The following is a 17,323-nucleotide window of genomic DNA, read 5'->3' on the forward strand; positions in this document are numbered from 1 at the left end:
ACATAACTCAAACTTTACTTTCGTGTCTCATATCGTGTCTCTTCTCTGTTGTAAACCGTGTTTTCCATTCTCTCTCTCTCTTCTCAAGGGTCGACAGTGGCTGACCTAATGAGGTGTTCCATAACTAGCTCGTTAAACACTTGGTCATCAATTAGGTCGTTGAGCAGTCCGTCCTCCTAAGGTTTCCCAACGTCAAGAAACTGTCGTACTAAAGTGGGCTTATCCTAACCTACCAGAGGACCCAAAACAGAAAACGGGACAGTATGTCAATTCCGCAAGCCGCTTCCATTTTCTAGTACGACGATGTTTGCCCTTAGGTAGAGTATACGTCAAAATGCGACACACTATTAGGAGGACGGGTTGGGTGAAGGAGTGTATTAACTAGTTCAGTCTTATTCACGCTTAACTGAACTTCAATCCATGATGTTTTCGTAACGTTACCATCTTAGACATCTTCAAAATCAACAATGTCCTGACGGAAGGATGTTGAGCAAACGAGGCAACGGTTAAACACATTTAGGAACTGGATAAAGTTATGACAGTTATAATGGCACAGGACTGGCGCCGGCACCAGCCGCAAGCAATAATTACACTCGCTAGCGACCAACATCATCAATTTAAGCACCTGATTACTCAAGAAGCAAAGTGGAAGAGGTCCCAAATGCCCAACCACTTAGGGGTGGACGGTAGAGCGACGGGCTCGCTTCATGCAGGTCGGCGTTCAATCCCTGACCTTCCACAAGTGGTTGGGCACCATTCCTTCTACCCCGCCCTGTCCCAAATCCTTATCCTGACTCCCCTTCCAAGTGCTATATAGTCGTAATGGCTTGGTGCTTTCCCCTGATAATTCCGCTCTGTTGACCAGACCACACACTAGAAGGTGAAGGGACGACTACGTTTCGATCCGTCCTGGACCATTCTCAAGTCGAACTTGAGAATGGTCCAGGACGTACCGAAACGTCGTCGTCCCTTCACCTTCTAGTGTGTGGTCTGGTCAACATACTTCAGCCACGTTATTGTGACTCATCGCCTGCAATTCGGCTCTGTCTCCAAAATACCCGACCAACAGCTGACTATTCTCGGACCTTTCTGTATGCGCTCTACACATCCCGAGTCCCTCGATCCTCATCTTCTAAGTGTGTGGACAAGTTGGTAAATATAATAACCAGGTATATATAATAACCTTCCTGGGTCTGGGCACCAATTATAGTTACCAACACCTGTTGTTAAATTCCTCAGTGCTATGTTTAAACTACCTAAACAGCAAGACACCGTGTAGGAAAATAAGTCAACCCACCAATTGGAACATGATTGGAACACGAAAAAGGGGGGGACACACAAGTGAAAACTTAGTAACCAAATCAGCCACAGAGATTGGTTGATGTAGGTTGTTGTTGTTGTTGTTGTTGAGTTAGGGGCGACGACGATCGTGGGATCGGATGCGCCCCGGCGTACCCGTGAAGGGTGAATCGCAAAGCCAGGAAAGGCGAAATGCTAAGCCAAAACGCGAAACGAGTGACGCCAAGCACTAGAAACTAATATGCCACACGGCAAAGCTACGCACAAAGGGAGAGGCAGAAGCACATAATAGAACAGGGCAAACAAACAGCACAGCATGTCAGAGCAAATACATAAGAAATCAGAGCACATACTTGCCCAGGAACTTGGCCCGCGGGAATCTTACATTGAACGCCTCCCAGAGCACCCATTGCCAAGGGTCTCGTCCATCCAGCGGGGACGCCATAACATCCGGAACCGGGGCAACAAACGCCCGCAAACTGGGGACCCAGATGGCAGAACTCTGGAGGCGAGAAGTCGCCACTCGCCCCCACAGGAAGGGAACTTGCCCCCCACGAAAGCACTCCGGTCCGTCAGACAGCAGTAACTCGGCAATCTTCGACCAGTGACCCGGTGGCATCACAGACGCCGGCAACACGTCCCTCAGGGCCCCAACGCGCACCCGCACCACAGGGGTACCCGCGGCCCCGGGCACACCACCAGACGACAGGAGGGAACCCGGACGGCGCACATCCTTCCGTAACGTCACCACCAGGCCACGCCCAGCACCAGAGTCCACATCATCCCTGGCAGTGGAAGCCACCACCCCCCACTGTGGAGAGTCCCCCGGCGGAGAAAGAACCGAAGGCATGTCCGAGACACAGGCACCAGCACCGGTAGGCACATGGACCTCCGCCACCACGAACCGCGGAGACATCAACGCATCCGTATCCACACTGTCAACATCCGAAGCCCCACAGTCACTGAAGTCACCAACGTCGGCCCAGGAAGAAGACGAACGCCGGGAACGTTTGGGCACCGGCCGGATATCGTCAGAGCCGGTAAGTGACCCAGAAACACGGGTACCACGAGCCGAAGGAACCGACGCCAGGACGGCAGCAGCCTCAACCACAGGGGGAACCGGGCCACACACAGCAGGAGGCTCCGCAGCCACCCCAGCACCAAGCACATCCGGGACCCGAGTCACGGACACAGGGCCAGGCGCAGCATCAGAAGACGAGGGAGAAGACAGCGACGTCACACAGGGAGCTCCAGGAAGGCCCACGGGAGCAGCTGGAACAGCGACAGGAACTGGCAGACCAACCGACGGTACCTCAAGAACCGGAGGAGGGACGGCAACAACCGGAGGAACGGCAGGCGCCGCCGGGGAAGCTGCAGCAGCGAACGGGACGCTCACCTCCTCACCCCCGGAGTCCTCCTCCAGAGGGAGCGGCGGGAAATCCTCCTCACGGAACAAGTTCACAGGAGCGACCGGATCAGCAGTACACCCGGCAGCCTGATGCCCCAACAAGCCACACCGGAAGCAAGTACGGGGTTGCCGGGCATAAAACACACGCACGTAGTACCCTAACAGCCGGACAGAGCACGGTATGTCCGACCTCAGTCGCATCCCGAGGGTCCGTATGTGAGTCTTCACACCCGAATACGTGCCAGACGACAGGGAGTTCATCCGCACACTGACGACGGAGCCGTACCTCTGGAAGAAACGCCGGAGGAGAGTCTCAGGAAACTCCATGGGGGCGCCATGAACACTGACATACGTCACAGCACCACTACGGTCTGAAATGGTCACAGACCCAGTGCCGTCCTGTAACTGCAAAGTACGTCCCTCGTACCTCCGTAAGAAAGCACGGTACACCGCCTCACCCACAAACTTGATAACAACACGGTGAGCAGTTACCAGCTCAATGCCATATACGTCCCCAACCGGGACACGAAGCATGTCACTCAACACCACGTCCACCAGCGGGTAACCAGCACGGCCAGTAAACTCCAATCCGATGGAGTTTAACCGCACGACAGTGGGAATAGGGCCGCCCATCGCAAAACACGCCACGTCTCCACCACCAGGAACAGCAGGGAGGGTAAACACCCCCACACCCCCTGCCGGCGAAAACGGCAACGACCACAAACTGCCGGAGCGGACAAGCGACACGTCCTCACTCAACGGCAGCGCAGGTGGAACCTTGATGTAGGTTAAGACACCAACCAAAAAAAAATAAATAATTTATTTACAGAAAACTGTGAACTAAGGAACCATGACTGAAATAAAATATATGAGGACAGAGAGACAAACAGCAATAAAAAAATATCAAGGGATTCAAGACTAAGTTCAATCTAAGAGCAAATTTAAATGAAACAACCTTCAGAAAATATATAAGTTTTACCAAAACTACCAATAGACAGCCTTTAAAAAGAGAATGAACCATGCAATCGAGTAGTTATGAGAGTGTAGTCTGTAATCACCTATAGTCCTCGAACTACTCAAGCCTGCTTAACAAGCCTTATACCAATCTCATGGCGACGGGTACAGGTGTGGGGGGAAAACTGACTCGTATGATTAATTAATATATATTTATTAATTTATATTAATCTATATAGTAATTTATTTCTTACGTTAACTTATTTATTTCGATAGCGGACTGTATGATGCCTACAGTGGATTGTATGATTTATATTCCAACAAATCGTTCCCAACACATTCTGGGGGCTTAGTAAATTATATATATGGTCTATCAATCGAAATTATTGATTGGTAGACATTCACTACAATATTACGACTACATAAAAGTAAATAAAATAAAATACAGCTTATCTGCAAAGGTGTTATGGCCTGGGAGCCGGTCGGCCGAGCGGACAGCACGCTGGACTTGTGATTCTGTGGTCATGGGTTCGATCCCAGGCGCCGGCGAGAAACAATGAGCAGAGTTTCTTTCACCCTATGCCCCTGTTACCTAGCAGTAAAAATAGGTACCTGGGTGTTAGTCAGCTGTCACGGGCTGCTTCCTGGGTGTGGAGGCCTGGTCGAGGACCGGGCCGCGGGGAAATTAAAAGCCCCGAAATCATCTCAAGATAACCTCAAGATAACCTGGACATAATGTTACTTGTTATGTCACTTGTACATGATAATTGATATTAATTCTTCTGTCTTTTCAATCACACCTGTCAAAAGGCACTCATAATAATAATCGTAACCTATATATATATATATATATATATATATATATATATATATATATATATATATATATATATAGCAGTTATATCAGGGGAAATTATGGCAATTTGTTAGTTAAGATTTAATTAATATTTACCCAGTCGTGTTGCTCGACGTTCTCACCGGTAACCCTGTTCTAACATAACTGGCCAGGAATGAACTAGATGACGTCTATATCTAGAGGGAAACACTACGTCTAAAGGGAAACACTACGTCTAAAGGGGAACATTACGTCTAAAGGGAAACACTACGTCTAAAGGGAAACACTACGTCTAAAGGGAAACATTACGTCTAAAGGGAAACACTACGTCTAAAGAGAAACACTACGTCTAGAAGGAAATACTACGTCTAAAGGGAAACACTACGTCTAAAGAGAAACACTACGTCTAGAGGGAAACACTACGTCTAAAGAGAAACACTACGTCTAAAGGGAAACACTACGTCTAAAGGGAAACACTACGTCTAAAGGGAAACATTACGTCTAAAGGGAAACACTACGTCTACAGGGAAACACAATGTCTAAAGAGAAATACTACGTCTAAAGAGAAACACTACGTCTAAAGGGAAACACTACGTCTAAAGGGACACACTACCTCTAGAGGGACACACTACCTCTAGAGGAACACACTACCTCTAGAGGGAAACACTACGTCTAAAGAGAAACACTACGTCTAAAGAGAAACACTACGTCTAAAGGGAAACAGTACGTCTAAAGAGAAACACTACGTCTAGAGGGAAACACTACGTCTAAAGGGACACACTACGTCTAAAGGGAAACACTACGTCTAAAGGGACACACTACGTCTAAAGGGAAACACTACGTCTAAGGGGAAACACTACGTCTAAAGGGAAACACTACGTCTAAGGGGAAACACTACGTCTAAAGAGAAACACTACGTCTAGAGGGAAACACTACGTCTAAAGGGAAACACTACGTCTAAAGGGAAACACTACGTCTAAAGAGAAACACTACGTCTAAAGAGAAACACTACGTCTAAAGAGAAACACTACGTCTAGAGGGAAACACTACGTCTAAAGAGAAACACTACGTCTAAAGAGAAACACTACGTCTAGAGGGAAACACTACGTCTAAAGGGAAACACTATGTCTAAAGAGAAACACTACGTCTAGAGGGAAACACTACGTCTAAAGGAACACACTACGTCTAAAGGGAAACACTACGTCTAAAGGGAAACACTACGTCTAAAGAGAAACACTACGTCTAAAGAGAAACACTACGTCTAAAGAGAAACACTACGTCTAAAGAGAAACACAACGTCTAAAGAGAAACACTACGTCTAGAGGGAAACACTACGTCTAGAGGGAAACACTACGTCTAAAGAGAAACACTACGTCTAGAGGGAAACACTACGTCTAAAGAGAAACACTACGTCTAAAGAGAAACACTACGTCTAGAGGGAAACACTACGTCTAAAGAGAAACACTACGTCTAAAGAGAAACACTACGTCTAAAGAGAAACACTACGTCTAAAGAGAAACACTACGTCTAAAGAGAAACACTACGTCTAGAGAGAAACACTACGTCTAAAGAGAAACACTACGTCTAGAGGGAAACACTACGTCTAAAGAGAAACACTACGTCTAAAGAGAAACACTACGTCTAAAGAGAAACACTACGTCTAAAGAGAAACACTACGTCTAAAGAGAAACACTACGTCTAGAGGGAAAATTGAGCAGCGTCTTGGAGCTCCAGCGAGACTAGTTGTTACGTTAAATTACCATGTCCGCTCCCTCCTGCATGGGCTGTTCTCCAGACGCGTTTTATCAAGAAGAGGAAAGAGGGTTTGTATTTAATCTATTTTAGTACTGATAATTAAGTTGGTTCAAGGGGAAATGTTTTTATGATGTTCAAAGTACAGAGACTGATGTATTAAGAGAAACTCCCAATATTATAGCTGGTGTATTTAGTAATAACCGTGCTTCAACACTGGCAGCAATAACCGGGCTTCAACACTGGCAGCAATAACCATGCTTCAACACTGGCAGCAATAACCGGGCTTCAACACTGGCAGCAATAACCGGGCTTCAACACTGGCAGCAATAACCGTGCTTCAACACTGGCAGCAATAACCGTGCTTCAACACTGGCAGCAATAACCGTGCTTCAACACTGGCAGCAATAACCGTGCTTCAACACTGGCAGCAATAACCGGGCTTCAACACTGGCAGCAATAACCGGGCTTCAACACTGGCAGCAATAACCGGGCTTCAACACTGGCAGCAATAACCGTGCTTCAACACTGGCAGCAATAACCGGGCTTCAACACTGGCAGCAATAACCGTGCTTCAACACTGGCAGCAATAACCGTGCTTCAACACTGGCAGCAATAACCGTGCTTCAACACTGGCAGCAATAACCGGGCTTCAACACTGGCAGCAATAACCGTGCTTCAACACTGGCAGCAATAACCGTGCTTCAACACTGGCAGCAATAACCGTGCTTCAACACTGGCAGCACAGCAATAACCGTGCTTCAACACTGGCAGCAATAACCGTGCTTCAACACTGGCAGCAATAACCGTGCTTCAACACTTGCAGCAATAACCGTGCTTCAGCACTGGCAGCAATAACCGTGCTTCAACACTGGCAGCAATAACCGTGCTTCAACACTGGCAGCAATAACCGTGCTTCAACACAGGCAGCAATAACCGTGCTTCAACACTGGCAGCAATAACCGTGCTTCAACACTGGCAGCAATAACCGTGCTTCAACACTGGCAGCAATAACCGTGCTTCAACACAGGCAGCAATAACCGTGTTTCAACACTGGCAGTAATAACCGTGCTTCAACACTGGCAGTAATAACCGTGCTTCAACACTTGCAGTAATAACCGTGCTTCAACACTGGCAGCAATAACCGTGCTTCAACACTTGCAGTAATAACCGTGCTTCAACACTGGCAGCAATAACCATGCTTCAACACTGGCAGCAATAACCGTGCTTCAACACTGGCAGCAATAACCGTGCTTCAACACTGGCAGCAATAACCGTGCTTCAACACAGGCAGCAATAACCGTGCTTCAACACTGGCAGCATTAACCGTGCTTCAACACTGGCAGCAATAACCGTGCTTCAACAGTGGCAGCAATAACCGTGCTTCAACACTGGCAGCAATAACCGTGCTTCAACACTGGCAGCAATAACCGGGCTTCAACACTGGCAGCAATAACCGTGCTTCAACACTGGCAGCAATAACCGGGCTTCAACATTGGCAGCAATAACCGGGCTTCAACACTGGCAGCAATAACCGTGCTTCAACACTGGCAGCAATAACCGGGCTTCAACACTGGCAGCAATAATCGTGCTTCAACACTGGCAGCAATAACCGTGCTTCAACACTGGCAGCAATAACCATGCTTCAACACTGGCAGCAATAACCGGGCTTCAACACTGGCAGCAATAACCGGGCTTCAACACTGGCAGCAATAACCGTGCTTCAACACTGGCAGTAATAACCGTGCTTCAACACTGGCAGCAATAACCGGGCTTCAACACTGGCAGTAATAACCGTGCTTCAACACTGGCAGTAATAACCATGCTTCAACACTGGCAGCAATAACCGTGCTTCAACACTGGCAGTAATAACCGTGCTTCAACACTGGCAGCAATAACCGTGCTTCAACACTGGCAGCAATAACCGTGCTTCAACACTGGCAGCAATAACCGTGCTTCAACACTGGCAGTAATAACCGTGCTTCAACACTGGCAGCAATAACCGTGCTTCAACACTGGCAGCAATAACCGTGCTTCAACACTGGCAGCAATAACCGTGCTTCAACACTGGCAGCAATAACCGTGCTTCAACACTGGCAGCAATAACCGTGCTTCAACACTGGCAGCAATAACCGGGCTTCAACACTGGCAGCAATAACCGGGCTTCAACACTGGCAGCAATAACCGGGCTTCAACACTGGCAGCAATAACCGTGCTTCAACACTGGCAGCAATAACCGGGCTTCAACACTGGCAGCAATAACCGTGCTTCAACATTGGCAGCAATAACCGTGCTTCAACACTGGCAGCAATAACCGTGCTTCAACACTGGCAGTAATAACCGTGCTTCAACACTGGCAGCAATAACCGTGCTTCAACACTGGCAGCAATAACCGTGCTTCAACACTGGCAGCAATAACCGTGCTTCAACACTGGCAGTAATAACCGGGCTTCAACACTGGCAGCAATAACCGTGCTTCAACACTGGCAGCAATAACCGTGCTTCAACACTGGCAGCAATAACCGTGCTTCAACACTGGCAGCAATAACCGTGCTTCAACACTGGCAGCAATAACCATGCTTCAACACTGGCAGCAATAACCGTGCTTCAACACTGGCAGCAATAACCGTGCTTCAACACTGGCAGCAATAACCGTGCTTCAACACTGGCAGCAATAACCGTGCTTCAACACTGGCAGCAATAACCGTGCTTCAACACTGGCAGCAATAACCGTGCTTCAACACTGGCAGTAATAACCGGGCTTCAACACTGGCAGTAATAACCGGGCTTCAACACTGGCAGCAATAACCGTGCTTCAACACTGGCAGCAATAACCGTGCTTCAACACTGGCAGCAATAACCGTGCTTCAACACTGGCAGCAATAACCGTGCTTCAACACTGGCAGCAATAACCGGGCTTCAACACTGGCAGCAATAACCGTGCTTCAACACTGGCAGCAATAACCGTGCTTCAACACTGGCAGTAATAACCGTGCTTCAACACTGGCAGCAATAACCGTGCTTCAACACTGGCAGTAATAACCGTGCTTCAACACTGGCAGCAATAACCGTGCTTCAACACTGGCAGTAATAACCGTGCTTCAACACTGGCAGCAATAACCGTACTTCAACACTGGCAGCAATAACCGTGCTTCAACACTGGCAGCAATAACCGTGCTTCAACACTGGCAGCAATAACCGTGCTTCAACACTGGCAGCAATAACCGTGCTTCAACACTGGCAGCAATAACCGGGCTTCAACACTGGCAGCAATAACCGGGCTTCAACACTGGCAGCAATAACCGGGCTTCAACACTGGCAGCAATAACCGTGCTTCAACACTGGCAGCAATAACCGGGCTTCAACACTGGCAGCAATAACCGTGCTTCAACACTGGCAGCAATAACCGTGCTTCAACACTGGCAGCAATAACCGTGCTTCAACACTGGCAGTAATAACCGTGCTTCAACACTGGCAGTAATAACCGTGCTTCAACACTGGCAGCAATAACCGTGCTTCAACACTGGCAGTAATAACCGGGCTTCAACACTGGCAGCAATAACCGTGCTTCAACACTGGCAGCAATAACCGGGCTTCAACACTGGCAGTAATAACCGTGCTTCAACACTGGCAGCAATAACCATGCTTCAACACTGGCAGCAATAACCGTGCTTCAACACTGGCAGTAATAACCGGGCTTCAACACTGGCAGCAATAACCGTGCTTCAACACTGGCAGCAATAACCGTGCTTCAACACTGGCAGCAATAACCGTGCTTCAACACTGGCAGCAATAACCGTGCTTCAACACTGGCAGCAATAACCATGCTTCAACACTGGCAGCAATAACCGTGCTTCAACACTGGCAGCAATAACCGTGCTTCAACACTGGCAGCAATAACCGTGCTTCAACACTGGCAGCAATAACCGTGCTTCAACACTGGCAGCAATAACCGTGCTTCAACACTGGCAGCAATAACCGTGCTTCAACACTGGCAGTAATAACCGGGCTTCAACACTGGTGTAATAACCGGGCTTCAACACTGGCAGCAATAACCGTGCTTCAACACTGGCAGCAATAACCGTGCTTCAACACTGGCAGCAATAACCGTGCTTCAACACTGGCAGCAATAACCGTGCTTCAACACTGGCAGCAATAACCGGGCTTCAACACTGGCAGCAATAACCGTGCTTCAACACTGGCAGCAATAACCGTGCTTCAACACTGGCAGTAATAACCGTGCTTCAACACTGGCAGCAATAACCGTGCTTCAACACTGGCAGTAATAACCGTGCTTCAACACTGGCAGCAATAACCGTGCTTCAACACTGGCAGCAATAACCGTGCTTCAACACTGGCAGCAATAACCGGGCTTCAACACTGGCAGCAATAACCGTGCTTCAACACTGGCAGCAATAACCGGGCTTCAACACTGGCAGCAATAACCGTGCTTCAACACTGGCAGCAATAACCGTGCTTCAACACTGGCAGCAATAACCGTGCTTCAACACTGGCAGCAATAACCATGCTTCAACACTGGCAGCAATAACCGTGCTTCAACACTGGCAGCAATAACCGTGCTTCAACACTGGCAGCAATAACCGTGCTTCAACACTGGCAGCAATAACCATGCTTCAACACTGGCAGCAATAACCGTGCTTCAACACTGGCAGCAATAACCGTGCTTCAACACTGGCAGCAATAACCATGCTTCAACACTGGCAGCAATAACCGTGCTTCAACACTGGCAGCAATAACCGGGCTTCAACACTGGCAGCAATAACCGTGCTTCAACACTGGCAGCAATAACCATGCTTCAACACTGGCAGTAATAACCGTGCTTCAACACTGGCAGCAATAACCGGGCTTCAACACTGGCAGCAATAACCGTGCTTCAACACTTGCAGTAATAACCATGCTTCAACACTGGCAGCAATAACCGGGCTTCAACACTGGCAGCAATAACCGGGCTTCAACACTGGCAGCAATAACCGTGCTTCAACACTGGCAGCAATAACCGGGCTTCAACACTGGCAGCAATAACCGTGCTTCAACACTGGCAGCAATAACCGTGCTTCAACACTGGCAGCAATAACCGTGCTTCAACACTTGCAGTAATAACCGTGCTTCAACACTGGCAGCAATAACCGTGCTTCAACACTGGCAGCAATAACCGGGCTTCAACACTGGCAGCAATAACCGTGCTTCAACACTGGCAGCAATAACCGTGCTTCAACACTGGCAGCAATAACCGTGCTTCAACACTGGCAGCAATAACCGGGCTTCAACACTGGCAGCAATAACCGGGCTTCAACACTGGCAGCAATAACCGTGCTTCAACACTGGCAGCAATAACCGGGCTTCAACACTGGCAGCAATAACCGTGCTTCAACACTGGCAGCAATAACCGGGCTTCAACACTGGCAGCAATAACCGTGCTTCAACACTAGCAGCAATAACCGTGCTTCAACACTGGCAGTCATACCATAAGAGAACCTCTTGGGAACCATAAATAAAGCACAATCCAAGATTATCATTTTAATGGACGACTTTGGCTGAGTAAAAGGTCTAGATTCTAACGGAATTCCCAAAATATGACGCTATCATGCATGACTGTAAAGATTGTAATATTGACTGATAACAACTGGCTTAATTGATAATGGATATCCAACATTAACAAAAATTAAATAAAAATAACGCCAATGTTACTATGTAGAGAAGTGGAATAATTACAAGAATGGAAACTTTACAAAATCAATTGAATATTAAAACCAGTACTTTCCCAGTAAACCAACCATGGCTTTTCCATTCACTTGAACACTAGGAGACTCGAACGTGGACCCTACACGTGTGAGGGCGAAGCTCTATCGACCACGCTATTGAGTAGTCTTAGTAAGGAAAGTTATGAACCCCACAATAAGTTTAGTTTTGTGTCAAGATATCTGGCTGAGGGCCGCGGGATAGCGACGAGGGAAGTTAGATGGTAATTACCTCTGCGAGATATCTTCTTGAGGTTATCTTGAGATGATTTCGGACATGTATATGTACACCCCTAAATGGTATAATAATCATTCACTCGAATATTACTGAAACTATTTAGTGTTTACGGGGATACGGTGAACAGAGGGCTGCGCTAGGTTATCTTAAGGTTATCTTGAGATGATTTCGGGACTTAGCGTCCCCGGGGCCCGGTCCTCGACCAGGCCTCCTTTTCGTTACATATCCCTAGGAAGCAGTCCCGTAGCAGCTGTCTAACTCCCAGGCACCTATTTACTGCTAGGTGAACAGGCGCATCTGGGGTGAAAGAAACTATGCCCATTTGTTTCCGCCTCCACTGAGGATCGAACCCGGATCCTTAGGACTACGAACCCCGAGCGCTGTCCACTCAGCTATCAGGCCCCCTCACGCTCACTCAAGTACTGATATGGTCTGACTCAGGGAGGGATGCCGGTCGGCCGAGCGGACAGCACGCTGGACTTGTGATCCTGTGGTCTCGGGTTCGATCCCGGGCGCCGGCGAGAAACAATGGGCAGAGTTTCTTTCACCCTATGCCCCTATTACCTAGCAGTAAAATAGGTACCTGGGTGTTAGTCAGCTGTCACGGGCTGCTTCCTGGGGGTGGAGGCCTGGTCGTGGACCGGGCCGCGGGGACACTAAAGCCCCGAAATCATCTCAAGATAACCTCAAGATATGCCTGACATTAAAGGCACTTTGACAATAGGTCAAGGGACGACCCGTCCAACTCTCATAAATACAATGAATACACAAACGGGTTGACCGTTTGATTAATTTATTGAAACCTTTAGATGGAGTGTCCTGTCTATGGTTCCCTAGTTGAGGCAGGCTGAACTGATGACGTACATGACAAGAACTAATAGTGCAGCACTTACTTCCCAATAGTGCAGTACTTACTTCCCAATAGTGCAGTACTTACTTCCCAATAGTGCAGTACTTACTTCCCAATAGTGCAGTACTTACTTCCCAATAGTGCAGTACTTACTTCCCAATAGTGCAGTACTTACTTCCCAGCACAGTTCACGCGACCTAATCTTTACCCCCAGAGGTACGAGCACTCTGCCCCCACCCCAAAATCCTCACTCTCTCTCTCTGTGAATTTAATCTACCTTGATCATATATACAACAGTTCAGGAGTGTGTGAAGTCCTCGGGCGTCCTTTGATGTAGAATAATAGTCCCGAGTGTGTTAGCAAGGCCATAACATAGCTGAGAGGGTTCTTGTCTCCTCTACACCTGACCTGACCTGGCCTGGGTTAGGACCTGTATGAAATGCAAATGCTCTTTGTCCGGGTTGACATGACTTGGCAGCACCCAGACATGTTCCATTGTTAAATTGTTACGCTGGCTTCTGCTCTTTTGTTGCGTCTAGATTTATTTGCATAGACACTTAACTTGACAGCTGAGCCTGACGGCTGAGTGGACAGCGCTCGGCATTCGTAGTCATGAAGTTCAGGGTTCGATCCTCGGTGGAGGCGGAAACAAATGGGCAGAGTTTCTTTTACCCTTATGTACCTGTTCACCTAGCATTAAATAGGTACCTGGAAGTTAAACAGATGCTGCAGGGTGCTTCCTGGGGATGTGTAACAAAAAGGAGGCCTGGTTGAGGACCGGGCCGCGGGGACGCTAAGCCCCGAAATTATGTCAAGATAACCTTTCAAGATAACCAGGTCATTACTCCACTCTTTCCTGTAAAGTACTAACTTAACGCCACTATAGTAATTTCCTACATATCCTTCAGAGAACTTAATGGTATCTTTGCTTCATTTGGCTTCAGAAGTCTGGACATTGATATTCCAAACCCAAAATTATGTCCCATTTATTTTATAGAATATTCAAATTCATAAAATGTGTATCTGTACATTTTATATGTGTCAAAAAATCCTCGACAAACTTAAAGACAATATATTAAGAAAGTTTGTTTAAAAAACAACAACTTCTGGTTGCAAGAATTATATAAAAGAGGGAGCTGCACTGTATATAACAAACCTACATAATACAATATATAACAAACCTACATAATACAATATATAACAAACCTACATAATACAATATATAACAAACCTACATAATACAATATATAACAAACCTACATAATACAATATAATTAGTGCTAAAAGAATTGAATCACCTCGTCATAACACTCGACATATTACTTACCTCTCATCAAACACACACACAATGGGGCACACATTTTCAAGCGTTCACGCTTAGAAGAACTCCGGGAAAATTCACCAGGAAGAAAAAAGGGAAACCTTTCAGAAGCCGCTCAAATCCTGCCCCTCCCCCCCCCCCCTGAGTCTTCAGACAGCAGCCATCAGGTAAACCAACGATACCGGCCACCGCGTAAACTAAAACCAGCGGCTACCAGATAAACTCAGGTTAAACATGAGAGGTATACTACTCACCGCTCGGCCCTTGAGATTGGCCACGCGGCAGGGTAGAGTGGCCAGTCTTCCGGCGGTGACGGAGACGTTGGTGGGGAGGCCAGGGAGGAGGTGGGGCCCTCGGCGTGGGGGCCCGCGATCACTCTCCTCCTTCCAGTCCGTCTGCTCCTTCCACCCTGGTGAGAGAGAGGCCAGGAAATCGGGCTTAGCAGAACGAAAGCTTAATTGGGTAAACACAGGATCAGACCCCATTTTCCTCAGGTATAGCAGTAGGTGGGAAGTGGTGGAGCATTAATCTAAATTCCCGCCATGTTACTCTTCTCTAATCAAGTGTGCACAGCGGTAGAAGAAAATTGAAGATTAACAGAACACTAGATTAGAAGAATAATAGAAATACAATGTTTATGAAGGGAGGACTCAGTACATGCTCGTGGAGGGTCAGTTCATTAGAACTCTGCCAAGGAGAAGGCGAAAGTGGACCACCTTGTCTGTTCAGCTCGTTCTCGAGTAATGAGGCTGCTGTGTTCATCACGGTACACCTGGTGTACCGGTTACGATGCTCATGACGCTTGTTCGTCTTCTCACCAGATGCTTATCCCTTCCAAGGTTAACCTACTTGTTGAGTTGTGACCCAGCTTATACCAGGACTGAGCTTGAGGAATATGACATCCTTCTGAAGACCATGCTAGAAAAACTTGCCAACCCTTTACTCAGTGATTGTTAATGTAAAGAGTCAGTCAGTCAGTCAGTCAGTCACTGACTCTTTCAGTCAGACTCGGTAGATTGCTACCCAAACTGCTGTTCCAGCCTTCCTATCTTCCTCCGAGGCATTGGATGATCTGGTCAAGGAAATTCTACCAGAGAATTTGGGTGACTCAGTGGTCACGGCCCACGGTCTCATGGCCTCTCACTGCACGGAATGCAGCACAAAATGGGATATCCTGGCAGACTGAACACCAAGAACCCCACTGAAAGCCAACAATCTAGTTGGGTCATCCCCATTGTAGACAAAGAGGCCACAGCCTTGCTGGAGGTAACAGCAAACCCAAGTGACCATATCTGCCACACAGCCGTGCTTGCTCCCCTTGCAGGAGATTATCTTTTGATAGTCCCAAGAATGAAACACACTTCTTGATTTACAGCAGCTCTGTATTGCAGTTACCCTGTGCCTTGCTGCGCCAATCCACTCTGTATATAAGTGTATTTGCATAGAGGCAGATGCAGATGAATTTGGACTGCATGGCCTGCGTAGCTGAAAATCAAGGGAGTGGCACATAAGATATGATGAAGTCAATGACATCATCTAGGTCTTGCCTCTGCCCAGTGTCCAGCAGAGTGAGAGCCTTGTAATCGATCCGGTCAACTGTAATCACACTACACACATAGAGCAATGGCAGAAAATTATCAAGAGACTATACTTGTGTATCCACCTTGCCAGACCCATGTATTACCCTCTCTGTTGGCCAAGCAGGAGCCATTGCCACACACATGGAATGGGACAAACCAAGCAGGTACATGGAAATAGGTCAAAGACTCAACTTTTTCCAAATAGGATCCGAGAACCCTTGGTTCATGGGGAGAGAGTGCAAGTCGGTTTCTTAAGGATCCATGGTCCAGGCTCATCGAAGGAGCCGGTCGGCCGAGCGGACAGCACGCTGGACTTGTGATCCTGTGGTCCTGGGATCGATCCCGGGCGCCAGTAAGAAACCATGGGCAGAGTTTCTTTCACCCTATGCCCCTGTTACCTAGCAGTAAAATAGGTACATGGGTGTTAGTCAGCTGTCACGGGCTGCTTCCTGGGGGTGGAGGCCTGGTCGAGGACCGGGCCGCGGGGAAACTAAAAGCCCCGAAATCATCTCAAGGTAACCTCAAGAAGCAACAAGACACCTTAGAGCGGCGAGCTTTCTTTGCAACGCCTCAGTGTGACGATCCAGAGAGGAAATGCCCACTGCATCTCCGGTTCAGCGTCGGAGAAATTCCTAGATATCTACAGCCACTACGGAATAAACGCCCTTTGCTTTCCTCTTAATGTTCACATTTCGTAACCATTTAGTTGTGTACCTGTGAAACCTTGCACAATAAAGTCAATGATAGAACAAAGGGATGGTAGAAGAAGCAAATACTCATATGTATTCAGAGTCAAACGACAAAGGGGTCAAAGTGTACAAAAAGTCAAACAGAGGAAGGGGTGACGCTGAGTAAAATGAAACTCAAGTCCCAAAAAGACTACTAATACTACTATATATATATATATATATATATATATATATATATATATATATATATATATATATATATATATATATATATATATATATGTCGTACCTAGTAGCCAGAACTCACTTCTCAGCCTACTATGCAAGGCCTGATTTGCCTAATAAGCCAAGTTTTACTGAATTAATATATTTTCTCTAATTTTTTTCTTATGAAATGATAAAGCTACCCATTTCATTATGTATGAGGTCAATTTTTTTTATTGGAGTTAAAATTAATGTAGATATATGACCGAACCTAACCAACCCTACCTAACCTAACCTAACCTATCTTTATAGGTTAGGTTAGGTTAGGTAGAAGAAAACGTTAGGTTAGGTTAGGTTAGGTAGGTTAGGTAGTCGAAAAAACATTAATTCATGAAAACTAGGCTTATTAGGCAAATCGGGCCTTGCATAGTAGG

At 47.2% G+C, this 17,323-nt stretch overlaps 1 protein-coding gene across 1 annotated transcript in view; it reads right to left on the reverse strand.

Annotated features, from left to right (window-relative positions):
• LOC123767004 (protein CEPU-1) overlaps positions 1-14,901 on the reverse strand; it is a 419,527-nt gene extending 404,626 nt beyond the window's left edge. The window contains exon 1 of the mRNA XM_069307342.1: positions 14,671-14,901. Coding sequence (XP_069163443.1) covers positions 14,671-14,901 — 231 coding nt within the window. The remainder of the gene's footprint in view (positions 1-14,670) is intronic.
• Positions 14,902-17,323: the final 2,422 nt, after the last annotated feature.

Source organism: Procambarus clarkii, chromosome 60 (genome assembly GCF_040958095.1).
Source record: "Procambarus clarkii isolate CNS0578487 chromosome 60, FALCON_Pclarkii_2.0, whole genome shotgun sequence".
Lineage (NCBI taxonomy): Eukaryota > Metazoa > Arthropoda > Malacostraca > Decapoda > Cambaridae > Procambarus > Procambarus clarkii.